The sequence below is a fragment of the Stomoxys calcitrans genome, chromosome 3, assembly GCF_963082655.1.
Source record: "Stomoxys calcitrans chromosome 3, idStoCalc2.1, whole genome shotgun sequence".
Classification (NCBI taxonomy): domain Eukaryota; kingdom Metazoa; phylum Arthropoda; class Insecta; order Diptera; family Muscidae; genus Stomoxys; species Stomoxys calcitrans.
Genome location: NC_081554.1, coordinates 11,205,539 through 11,218,333, shown reverse-complemented (window position 1 = coordinate 11,218,333; position 12,795 = coordinate 11,205,539). Strand labels below are relative to the sequence as shown.

At 34.3% G+C, this 12,795-nt stretch overlaps 1 protein-coding gene across 2 annotated transcripts in view; it reads left to right on the top strand.

Annotated features, from left to right (window-relative positions):
- Positions 1–12,204, top strand: part of LOC106087607 (uncharacterized) — a 52,650-nt gene extending 40,446 nt beyond the window's left edge. The window contains exons 2-5 of one of the 2 annotated variants that reach the window (XM_059365856.1): positions 3,165–3,752; positions 3,834–4,062; positions 4,972–5,309; positions 7,934–12,204. In XM_059365856.1, the coding sequence (XP_059221839.1) occupies positions 3,165–3,752; positions 3,834–4,062; positions 4,972–5,309; positions 7,934–8,028 (1,250 nt within the window). In that variant the 3' untranslated portion in view covers positions 8,029–12,204. The remainder of the gene's footprint in view (positions 1–3,164; positions 3,753–3,833; positions 4,063–4,971; positions 5,310–7,933) is intronic. The other variant, XM_013252721.2, reaches the window with a different exon arrangement.
- Positions 12,205–12,795: the final 591 nt, after the last annotated feature.

Here is a 12,795-nt window from a genome sequence, read left to right as displayed (position 1 = left end):
AATCGATCTATTCTCTATTTTACTTCTTGAGCCCCCAAAGGGCGCAATTCTTATTTGAATTTGCTGACATTTTACACAGGTCTCCAACATATAATTTAATTGTGGTCCAAACCGGACCATATCTTGATATCGCTCTAATAGCAAATCTTTTCTTTTAACCTGTTTTGCCTAAGAAGAGATGCCGGGAAAAAAACTCGACAAATGCGATCCCTGGTGGAGGGTATATAAGATTCGGCCCGGCCGAACTTAGCACGCTTTTACTTGTTTGTTACTTGAACTATTTTGCTTTAGATTTGGAACTTGTACTGAAAAAAACCCCACTTGGCCTAATAAAAGAGTTGATTGGTTCTTATATTTATGAAAGAAAGGTTGAGAGTGATAGAGTTTTAAGGGGGCTGAAATAACACGTCATCTTGGCTTGGTGATTATTGCAAGTGACACTTGAGCTGACATTAACGTTAACATTATCATCAAAGACGCATCTAAATATGAGTGAAGTGACTGCGTGGGCATCCTTTTGCATATTAAATTCTTTTGATACAAAAGATAATTTCGAAAACTTTAGGATAAAAGAAAGAGTATAAACCGAAAGTTTTAATCATAACATTTTTTTTCTTTCCGATTAAAATTTCCCCTTAAAAAACAGACAAAAAAAAACAGTCCCTTAATGTGTGCGTGCGCGTGTATCCTTGTTAGAAGTAACCGCATTTATGATAGTATCCTGTGGCTTTTCACCACATCAGACTTGAAGGGCATTACGGCCAAACAAGCGATGGTTTGGCATCCCTCAAATTTTTCTTTATTATTATCGTCAATGTCCTTGCTGGGGCGTCCTAAGGCTAAGTACTCAAATTCGTTGTCTTTGAGTATTTAATGCTACAAGGATACAAACAGAAATTTTGTTGTGGTTATTGTTGCTATTACATATGGTCCTACTCCACCTAGCCCCTTATTCGTCCTCCCTCTCTCACTTTTTGTTCATATTTTTTTCTTTTAAGTTCCAGATGTGAGCTTTGTGCAACATATTGAAAATTTCAGTCGACCTCATCATCGTCAGCGCTTTTGTTATTTATTTTTACTTTATATACAAAATGACAGTGGCACTGTGAAAGTGTGCTGGGCCATTGACGCTGTGCATGCTGCTGCATGGGTGGGCAATGTCCTACTACTGAGCATTGACATGAAGTGTGTCGCTGTTACCTTAGAAGGATTTAAACTGGCTTAAATTCTTCATCAAAATGAAAATAGAAAGAACAAAATAGAATTGCAAGTGCTAAAAATAGCAAATGGTGTAGAGATTCTAATGAATAGTAAAAGACAGAAGCTGCAGCTTTAACAAAACGAGGAATGAATATAAAAATTATAGTCAGCTTTCTCTTAGAAAAGGGTAGTTTTCATATGCTTTTCCTTAGGACAGAATATTTTTAGTACCCTTTCTCTTAGGAAAGAGTAGTTTTAGTAACCTTTACCTTAGCAAAGGATAGTTTTAGTAACCTTTCCCTTAGGAAAGGATAGTTTTAGTAACCTTTCCCTTAGTTAAGGGTAGATTTAATACCCTTTACCTTTTCAAATTGTAGTTTTAGTACCATTTTCCAAAGGAAATGCTGGTTTTAGTGTCAGTTCCCTTAGTAAAGGGTTATTTAGTACCCTTTCCCTTAGCAAAAGATAGTTTTAGTAACCTTTCCCTTAGCAAAAGGTAGTTTTAGTACCCTTTCCCTAAGGAAAGAGTAATTTTAGTACCCTCTTCCTAAGGAAAGTGAGTTTTAGTACCCTTTCCCTTAGCAAACGGTAGTTTTCGTATCCTTTTTCTTGGCAAAGGTTAGTTTTAGTACCCTTTCCATAAGCAAAAGGTATTTTTAGTATCCTTTTCCTTCGCGAAGGATAGTTTGAATATTCATTCCCATAACAATGGGTTGTTTTAGTACTCTTTTCTTAGGAAGGAGCAATTTTAGTAGCCTTTCCCTTAGAAAAGGGTTGTTTTAGTAACCTCTCCCTTAGCAAAAGGTAACTTTAGTATCCTTTTCCTTAGCAAAAGGTGCTTTTAGTACCCTGTCCCTTAGTAAAATTTAAATTTAGTATCCTTTTCCTTAGCAAAGGGTGGTTTTAATACCCTTCCCTTAGCAAAATGTAGTTTTAATACCCTCTCTCTAAAGAAAGGGTAGTTTTAGTACACTCTCCCTAAAGAAAGGGTAGTTTTAGTACACTTTCCCTAAGGAAATGCAGTTTTAGTACCTTTTTCCTCAGCAAAAGGTAGTTTTGGTGTCCTTTTTTTTTGGTTTTGGTACCCTTTCCCCTAGAAAATGTAGTTTTAGTACCCGTTCCCCAAGGAAAGCGTTGTTTTAGTACACTTTCCCTAAGGAAAGGGTAGTTTTAGTACCCTTTCCTTAAAGAAAGGGTAGTTTTAGTGCATTCTCCCTAAAGAAAGGGTAGTTTTAGTACCCTTTCGTTAAAGAAAGAGTAGTTTTAGTACACTTTCCCTAAGGAAATGTAGTTTTAGTACCCTTTCCCTCAGCAAAAGGTAGTTTAAGTGTTCTTTTTTTGTGGTTTTGGTACCCTTTCCCTTAGCAAAAAGTTGTTTTAGTACCCATTCCCCAAGGAAAGCGTTGTTTTAGTAACCTTTCCCTTAGCAAAAAGTAGTTTTAGTACCCTTTCCCTAAGGAAAGAGTAATTTTAGTATCCTTTCCCATAGCAAAGACTAGTTTTAGTACTCTTTTTTAGGAAGGGGTAGTTTTAGTACCCTTTCCTTAGAAATGGGTTGTTTTAGTACCGTTTTCCGTAGAAAAGAGTAGTTTTAGTACTCTTTTCTTTACAAAATGGTAGTTTTAGTACACTTTTCCTTAGAAAAGTGTAGTTTCTCAGAAAAGGGTAGTTTTAGCAAAGGACAATTTTAGTACGTTTTCCTTGGAAAAGGATAGATTTTCAGAAAAGGGTACTTTAAGTACTATTTCCCTTAGCATAGGGTAGTTTTAGTACCAATTTTCTTACAAAAGGTTAGTCTTAGTAACCTTTTTCTTGGAAAAGGGTAGTTTTAATACCCTTTCCCTTAGCAAAGGGTTGTCTAAGTACATCATTTGTAAATCATTTGTGACAATTCTAACTTGTCAAACATTTTCTAAAAACTGATTCTAAACCTGGGATTTGTTTTTTTTTTTCTCCTTTTACAGTGAAGCGTTCAAACGATGCTCAGTCCTCGTCCAGCAAGAATTCCCCAGAGTCAGCTGTCAACAAAAAATCTAGCCCCGAAATTGTGCCCGCTTCCTATACAGCACCACCAAGGCCGAAGCCAAACTTCAGTGTGCCCCAACAACAACAGCAGCAGCTGGACTCACAGGAAGCCAATCAAAATTACGGCCTTCAAAAAAGCAATGACGTCATAAATTCAGCCATAGCGGCTGGTCTTGTAGAGGCGGCTGCAGTGGCTGCAAATCAACGTGAGTTGGAACAATTGCGAAAACAACAGCGTCAGTACTATGCTGATGAAGCTGAGGATGAACAACAGGCAGCCGCCATTAACAAACGCGGCATAAGCAATCAACAACAATATGGTTATACCAATTTGGCACCCCCGGAAAATAGCTACGAAAATTCCGCATTCATTCCCCCACCGCCAAGTTCACGCTACCCCTACCCATATGGCACCTACGAGACCATGCCCCCAAAAGAGCTGCCCCAGCCTGTGTGGGGAGAAGATTTGGACACCCCCAGTGTGGTCTATTCTGACATCGATGAATATGGCATGCCCATGTCGAGAGGTAATTTCAAACTATAGTTTCTTGTGAATGCCTCATCTGTGTTGTCCTCGTCCTAGTTGCATATACGAAAAAAAATTAAAGTCTGTCAACTACTTGTACTTCCATATCCATTTTCAGTTCCTGCCTCCTATCACAACAAAGCTTATGACAATTTACAGACAATTCTGAATTCGGAGAACTATATGGACTCGCTGCCGCCACCATTGCCCTATAACAGTGGACGCTATTACAATGGTGGAGCGGAAACGGATCGTAATAAGAGGGCCTACAAGGTTTTCAATCAGTTGGCCAATAAATTTCCCGACATGAGGTAAGTTGGAAATGAGGAAAAATTAAAAAAAAATAAAAATTAATAAAAGTTAATAAAACAATTTAAAATTGAAGAAAAAACTTGAAAGTAACGAAACATTGGCTGGGATATCTAAATCTTGTTCTGTCACTCTCTTTCGCCAAAAATCCGAATTTTTCACTAAAAGCTGGTACTATTGGGTTGCCCAAAAAGTAATTGCGGATTATTCATATAGTCGGCGTTGACAAATTTTTTCACAGCTTGTGACTCTGTAATTGCATTCTTTCTTCTGTCAGTTATCAACTGTTACTTTTAGCTTGCTTTAGAAAAAAAGTGTAAAAAAAGTATATTTGATTAAAGTTCATTCAAAGTTTTAATAAAAATGCATTTACTTTCTTTTAAAAAATCCGCAATTACTTTTTGGGCAACCCAATATATTCGTTTTTCACAGGTGAAAACACATGTTTTTCACGGTTACTTTTTTGAAACACTACAAAAATCTCAATGATAACACAAATTATACGCAATTTTTTCATATCTAAAGAAATCAGCAAGTTTTTTTCTTCAAAATCTATTATCTAAGAAAAGTAAATAATCGCTAAAAGCGCATATAGTCCCACCCTTAACTATCAGCACATGCATCTTATAACATAACGGCAAGATTCCATTCTTATGGAGAGTTCACACTCTTAGAAAATCGAAAAAAATGCATGGCCAATTATCCGACATATCGATAAATCTGTACATGTTATCGTTGTAATTAAACTAAGGATTTTTTTTATGAAAATTTGTTTTTCGAAATTCCATCTCAGAACTCCAAGTTGCCTATGGACAGAGGCAAACTTCTCTCATATAAATAAGTGTTGTCCGATACAAGTTTAAGCTCAATTATAAGGCACCTCCTCTCATAACATCGTTATATATTTACAGATTAAAACGTGACACTAAACTAACTCCTGCTGATATGCTGGCTTTGGTTGCTCTAGTCGAAGCTGGAGAGAGAGCTCGCAAGGATACCGATGCTGATGCTGGCTATATGTATCCCCCCGAAAGTTATGTACCCAAAGCATATGGACTAAACAATAATTACAATACTGGATCTTATGATTACCCAAGTTTGGGTCAAGTCGACGATAGCTTGGATTATAACAATGGACCCTGGCTGGAACCCCAATCAATGGTCGATTATTATGGAGTGCCAATGAATATGGAGCCCATGGGAAAATACGATACACGTATGGCACAAAATGAAAATAAATTTAATGAACGTAAGTAGTTTAGAGAAAATTTGTAGATTTAACAAGTAAGCGCGTGCTATGTTCGTATCAAAAAGTCTAATTGGGAGATCGGTTTATATGGGAGTTATATAAGGTTATGAAACGATTTAGACCATACTTAGTACAGTTGTTGGAAGTCATAACAAAACACCTCATACAAATTTCGGCCAAATGGGATAAGAATAGAAATCCCAAGTTGGGACCAAAGTCGACTCTTAGACCTTTATCAAAATAGCAAAAATCGATTTTTAGACTTATTTTGCAAAAAGCCGACTTTTCGGCTTATTTTTGCAAAAAGTCGACTTTTCGTCTTATTTTTGCAAAAAGTCGACTTTACAAAAAAGTTGAAGTTTCGCTCTCTTTTCAAAAATTTGTAAAATTTTCTAAGCAAGATACTTCTATTTTCTACAAGTTTTCGTAAACTTTTGTCATCAAGATATAATCATTACCTGTATTTTCATAAAGGGGAGGTATTAATAAAGGGTTTAAATGCAAAATTGGCGCATTTTTGTCAAACCACTCCGTTATCTTAAAGCCAATGGGGCTAATTTTATTACTAAATTCCAAATACATCTCAGAAAAATTGGAAACAATTCCTACCTAGCAACTTAGCCGCAAAATTAGCAAAGCTTAACATGTATCTCTGTGTAGCTTTCTTTTTGACTTTTCAAAATCGACTATTCGACTTTTTAATCACTGAAAGTCGACTTTGACTTTTTAACGCAAAAAGTCGACAAATCGATTAGTCGAAAGTCGACTTTGAGATAGAGCTGGCAAACAATCGATAATCACAACATTCGATATTTTCGATTGTTTAAATAATAAATATAGATAGTATCGATACTATCGTTAATTCTCCATCATCTATATTTCGAACGACAATGGGAAGAAAAATCAGGAGATCGATTTATATAGAAGCAATATCAATGCACAGACCAAATAAAATCAAGATAAATAAAGTCAGTTGGAAGTCGCGAGAGAAATCATTGTACGAAATGTTTGCCTAATCGGGTGAAAATTACGTCCCCTATAGGCGCAATGTATCTTAAAAGATGCATTCAGTGTCGAATTGCTTATTTTCGTTTAATTTTGAAAAAATTTAATTTTTGCTGCGATAGGATCCATAGGAAAAATATCAATCGATATTCAGTCAAAAAATTAAATATCGATAGTGTCGATAGTGCTATCGATATTTTGCCAGCTTTACTTTAGGATCCTAGCGCCTAGAGCGCCTAGCATTATGCCTTCGAAAGTTAAGATGATTTCGAATGACGGACGGACATGGCTAAATCGACTTAAAATGTCAAGACCATCAAGAATATATATACTTTGTTGGGTATCTGATGAATATTCTGATGTGTTACAAACGGAAAGGTGGTCTCAATTGTACAACAACCACTATGTTGCGCAATCCGATCAGACCACTAACATTATTTTGGTTTTTAAACCTCCCGGACAAGTGGTACTGAGTCCTATGAGAAAAATAGTAGCGACATGTCGCTGCATCAGGATAAATTTCGCACAATTTGATCATTTAATAGCAAATTTAATAGCGCATTTCGCAATATTTTAATGGGCATTTTCGTTGCGAATGAATTCAGTACTAGGCTTTAGAGCTGACATATACTTTGTTTTCTTTTATTGTTTGTTAACTTTTTCTCGGTTTTATTATTTGCCAGGATTCACTAACAGAAGGTTAGGTCACATGCAAAACACAAAGTGGATAGGCCCCATAAACATCATTAAGGATGTCAAATCTGACGATTGAAAATGTCATCATATAGGAGAAAACGTAAACAAAGAATGAATGTAAAAAGAGAACAAGTTGACATCCTCAATGCCAAGTACTGCCAAATATTAAAAAAAAACTATATCGGCTGATCGCTTGGCTTAACCTTATTCAGTGAATCCTGGGTCCGAATCAGATTAACTTAATATAGCTCCAATAGCATAACAGTTCTTAATTATTATTCTTTGTTTGCCTAAAAAGAGATACCGCGCAATGAACTACAGACGAACATGGCTAGATTGACTTAAAATGACAAGACGATTAAGAATATATATACTGGGGTCTTAGACGCATATTTCGAGGTGTTAATAACAGAATGACGAAATTAGTATACCCCATGGATGGAGGGTATAATGAAGATAAAGCCTCTAGTCCAGCTAATGAAATTGTCTAATTCCATCGTTGTATTCCAATCCCAATAGTACGGGAAATACTTTGCTTGTTTACTTTCGTTGGTTCGTGGCAATGTAAATAGATGACTGAATGTCAATATACTATATCAGTAGACACTTAGTGGTACGTAAACTTCTTTAACAAATAAAACAATAAACTCGCCTTTGCAAAACTTTCGTTTTTTTTTTCAAAAATAGGTCAAGTAGATTTTTTTTTTAATTTCAAGTAAAAAAGTAATTTTTTTAGCTTGTCCCACTAATTCTTTGCCACTTAAATGAGTGCCTTGAGTCACCCATTATAAAATCAGCTGTTTTTGAAATACAGGCGAATAAGAATTGCTTATTTTCTATGATAAAAATTTGTGGGATTGGCTGTGTGTTATATGATATTTATATGTATGTGAAATATTAAATTTTCTTTTTCTCTTTTTCAGGTATTTTCAACAATAAACATGGTTACATGGTTGCAAAGAAAAAACGTTCCATTGCCAAACCCATTATTCCCTACAAACAAGATAAATTGTACTAAAGTTAATGGATTTCCACATAAGCTCAAGTACTTTTATCTTTAAATGAACAGAAAATATTTTGAAATTTAATTAAGAAATTCTCAAAACTAAAAATATACAAAATCAATGTGTAATATATTGAAAGCACTTTAGATATACAAACATCTTAACAACAACAAAAATCATCAGCATATATACATAATATATGTATAAAGCCCCCAGAAAGTATTTTTGGTTTTAAAATAAAAACAAAAAGAAAGGAAGAAGGTATCAATTGTTTAAAAAAAAATCATCAATTTTTTTGTGTCAAATTTTAAGAAATAAAATTAAAAACATTTACGTGCAATTGATATAAAATACAAATGCATTTATATCAATTATTTATTGAGAAACAAAGAAGAACAAATACATAAGAGAAATAATAAAAATAACAGTCTGAACAAATATTTTATGGAAATGTAAAAGAAACTCTAAGTTAACTACTACTATAGTATACACAACAAAACGATCACACTCATAAACCCACATACACACACACAAGTCATAATCTCAACAGCACTAACGCCACCTAATATTAAAATAACCAATTAACTGCTATCTTACAAAGACTACACAACTAATAACAGAACAATGTTAAACTGAGCTTAACTTAAACTGAACATACGCTGTAATATCTAAGTCTTAAACCCCGTTTACACTGCTCATTAAATTCGGATTTAAGCCCCTCGTCAGCTGATTTTATAAAGGAAAACAGATGGTCGAGCTAATAAATCCGGATTTAAAGAGCAGTGTAAACGGTGTTTTATGCCCATATTCACAAAACTTAAAGTAGCGTTAAAGTTGGGCTTATTTGACAGATTTCCTTCATGGAAGCATAAAAAAAACCTACTATAAAGCTGTTTAAAATTTTGTGAATACGGGTGTTACACTTTTCCTGCCTCTCGCAAAAAAAAATTGATTTACAGTAGGTCCGTTCGCGTAAATTTGCCAGCAAAAATTTCAAGGAGAGTAAGCACCGACTTTGCTCTCTTTTGCTATTTATTTGAAGTAAACAGCTGTTTTCCATAAAACCTTCTGTAGAAATTTGGAAGCTTTCAATTATCAAACTCTCAAAATATTGTTCGCTCTTACGCTCCTCCCGCTTCTGTCGACAAATAAAGTACGCGAAAGACTCCCAATAACAATTTTGAGTACGCGATTACACAATTATCACCCATTTTTTCAATCAAAAAAAAGATTTCATCATAATGGAGAGTTCACATTTTGAGATATACGTTAGGTAACGATCACTGTAAAAAGGCAAGCAAAATAAGGCTTGTGGTCCATACAATACCGATTTTAACGCAAATTACATGGATTTTCCTCTCGAAGAGCCCTGTGCGCTACGTCATCCAATATACTTGCTCAAGTAGCAATACGTCTGCTTTATACAAGGCTGAATACGAAAAGGTTACGTCGATAACAAAAAGTTGAAACGCTCCATGAACGTTGAGGATGTCACAATAAATGACAGAAATAGCAGAAAACGTAAACAAAGAAGGAATACAAAAGAGAACTAGTTGACATCCTCAATGGCAAATACTGTCAAAAAATTTTTTTCCGGCTAATCGGGTTTTCAACCTCATTAAGTGAATCCCCATGGCGAAACAATTAAAGGTGATCTCATTTGCACAACAACCATAAATCATATGGTGCAATTCACCATCGTACCATCAAGCTGATCGACGTTTTGCCAACACAGGTAAAGAAATTTGTGTGCTTGTGTGCATACATGAGCAGAGAATATGGGAAAAAAATCTGACATCTTAATACTGTCAAACTTGACCGGCCGTTAACAGTTGCTCGCGTGCGACCACCTTATTTAATCCGCCTTGGTGAATCCCTTGCTTTATTTAAGCTGGTACCACTGCCTTGAAGGGAGTGATTTTTAATTGTCGAGAGGCAGGATCTGCCAATTGCGAATGTCAACGAATGTCAGTTACAAGCTTTTTCTCTTAAAAAATGTCTGATTGCTTTCCGTGAGCTAATTAGGTGAATCCTGGACGAGAGGTGGTTGGACATAGGATTCACTCAAAAAGTTTACGTCAAACAACCAGCCACGATACATTTTTTTTTAAATTTTCTCCATCAAACTTGTTTTTGTTTACGTTTTTCTTAATTGTTTAAAATGTGTGTTTATTCACATTCAAACTCAAATTGAGTTAAAATTGAGTTTATAAAGATTTATTTTATCAAAAAAAAAAAAATTACTGATATTTGTTAACATTCACAATAGGCAGATTTTGACAATATTAATGACATTAATTGACCCTATACACTCTATGTTTTCCTGTGTCGTAATTTTTTTTCAGCGAATGCATAAAAAAAGAGTTGCCTCTAGTATCTTTTATCTCCGTTGAATGTCAGATCCACCATACGCTGCAGAAAATGCTTTTGCCAATTGCATTCAGATTTTTATTTATGTAACCATTTCAGTATATTGTGAATTTCACACAACAGGTGGTCTCAAGACAAATTGAGACAGCAAACAGCTGAGTATAGTTTTTTCTCCCGGAGTACACTTTTTGTCAACGGGATTTTATAATGTTCGGTTGTGTGTGTGTGCTTTATAGTTAAGGACCATAGCACGCACAGACAAAGAAAAATGGCGCGAACAAACAACGTGGAGAGTTGCAATAATCACTGATTTTGGCAGATAGTGCACTCAATTTTTTGTTGTTGGCCAACTGCCCTTACCCATTAAATTTGTCTTGGGTGGTCTACCTTCAACAATTACACTTTGACTGGGGTCAGTTAAGGTTATTCTGTAAAATCTTTCCAGTTTTTTGAACTTTTGGTACAATCCAAAGTTGCCATAGAGCTAACAAACAGTTGGAAGGTTTCGACCTTGTTCTCTTGGGTCCTTTTCTGGATCTTGCGTTGTATGAATATCGATGTTGGATTTACTAGGTCTAAAGCCGAAGCGATAGGGCCCAAATATCTTATTGTCTTTTGACCTAAAGCTCATATTCACAAATCCTAAAGTTGCCTTAAAGTAGGCTTATTTAACAGATTTCCTTTAAAGAACTTAATTTAATTTATTAAATTAATTTAATTTCTTGATTAAATATTTTGTTGGCATATACTATTTTGTCTCCCTTCTTGTGCACTAGACATAGTGTGCTATGTTTCCAACTTCCGATCTGCGATTTTCTTGCCAGATTGTACAAACAAGCTGATGTATATGACCTTTAACAGATGGCAACTCATTAGCTATTTCCGTTTTATTTTCCTTAGCCGGGCTATTGCTACAATTTCTTTTCCTTATAGATTTCAGAAAAACGACAGGATACACTAATTAAATGCATAAATGCAGGATACACTAATTAATAGCAAAAAAAATGGAAAGGGCGCATTGTTTGAAAATGTCATTAAATGTCACCAACAAAAGATGAATGTAAACAAAGAATCGGTTGGCAACCTTACTCGCTAACAGCTGTCTTTACAAGATGCTTTTTCTTCTTCTTATCTCTTTTGCGATAATAGTGCCGGGGACAGTAATCGATATGTCGAACATTGTCGAAATTCATTATCACAAACTCTCTCTCTCACTCTCTTCAAAATGCTTTCAGCTTTCCTGAATGACATTTAAATTACAAGCCCAACCAAAAACAATCCAACAAAACCCCATAAACACACAATTAAAAGCATAAAAATAAGCATATTATAAATACAAAAACAAAAATAGGTGTGCCCTCTAGAGCAGCTACCTTTTTCTAGTAAAGAATTATGTATATCCCATATTTGGCATTTATTTAAAAACGTCACGCAAAAAAAATATATTATATATACATAAACAAACAATTCCTATTGAGAGACGAAAAATTAAACCAAAATTGTTGTATTGTAAATTATTCAATAAATTATATATACATAAAAACTTAAAAATAGATATTTACAAAAAAAAACTAAATAACATTTAAAACATATAAAACAAGTATAATTATTAATTCGAAATTGAAAGGAAATTAAGTGGCTCATCACATTATATTTTAATGAAACCCAAATTATATAAAAATAATATTAGATCGTTTATTTAATCAAAAATGACTGTTTTTCGGAATTTATAAATTAAAAATTTAAACAAACCCAAAAAAACATATACACATAAAAAAACACACATTAAATCGCTTGTATAAATATCAATCATATTGTAATATATACAGAATCATGTATAAACACATACATATATATATATATATATATATATAAAACAATATTAAATAAAACAAAAATATTTATTCAAAAAGAAAAAAATTAGCCAATCAACACAAGTTCCAGATATCTCTCCTCTTGGCTATGGTTGAAACCATGCCTGGGAAAACAATAAAGAAAAAAAAACAAAAAATAAAACAACTTTGTATTTTAATTTGTTTAACTCTGTTGGTATTTAACCAGCAATTACCAAATAGAGGGTAACGTCACTTGCATTAAAACATAAAGTGGAAAGGTCCCCATGAATATTAGAATTGGCATTTTGTGCCTAAAAATAACATCAAATGTCACAAATAAGACAATGGGTAAACCTAGATATATTCATTACAGGTGGTGGCAGTTGTTCAGCAACAAAATATTTAGTGCACTATATGTTAAAATCAGTGATTAGTGCAACTCTGATTTTGTGTGTGTTACTAGTTACTAGTTGTTACTAGTTGTTTGTGTGTGGCATGGTTCTTAACTATAATGCACACACACAACTAAAACTCGTTGACACATAGTCCATTTCGCGAGAAAAAATTGTATTCAGC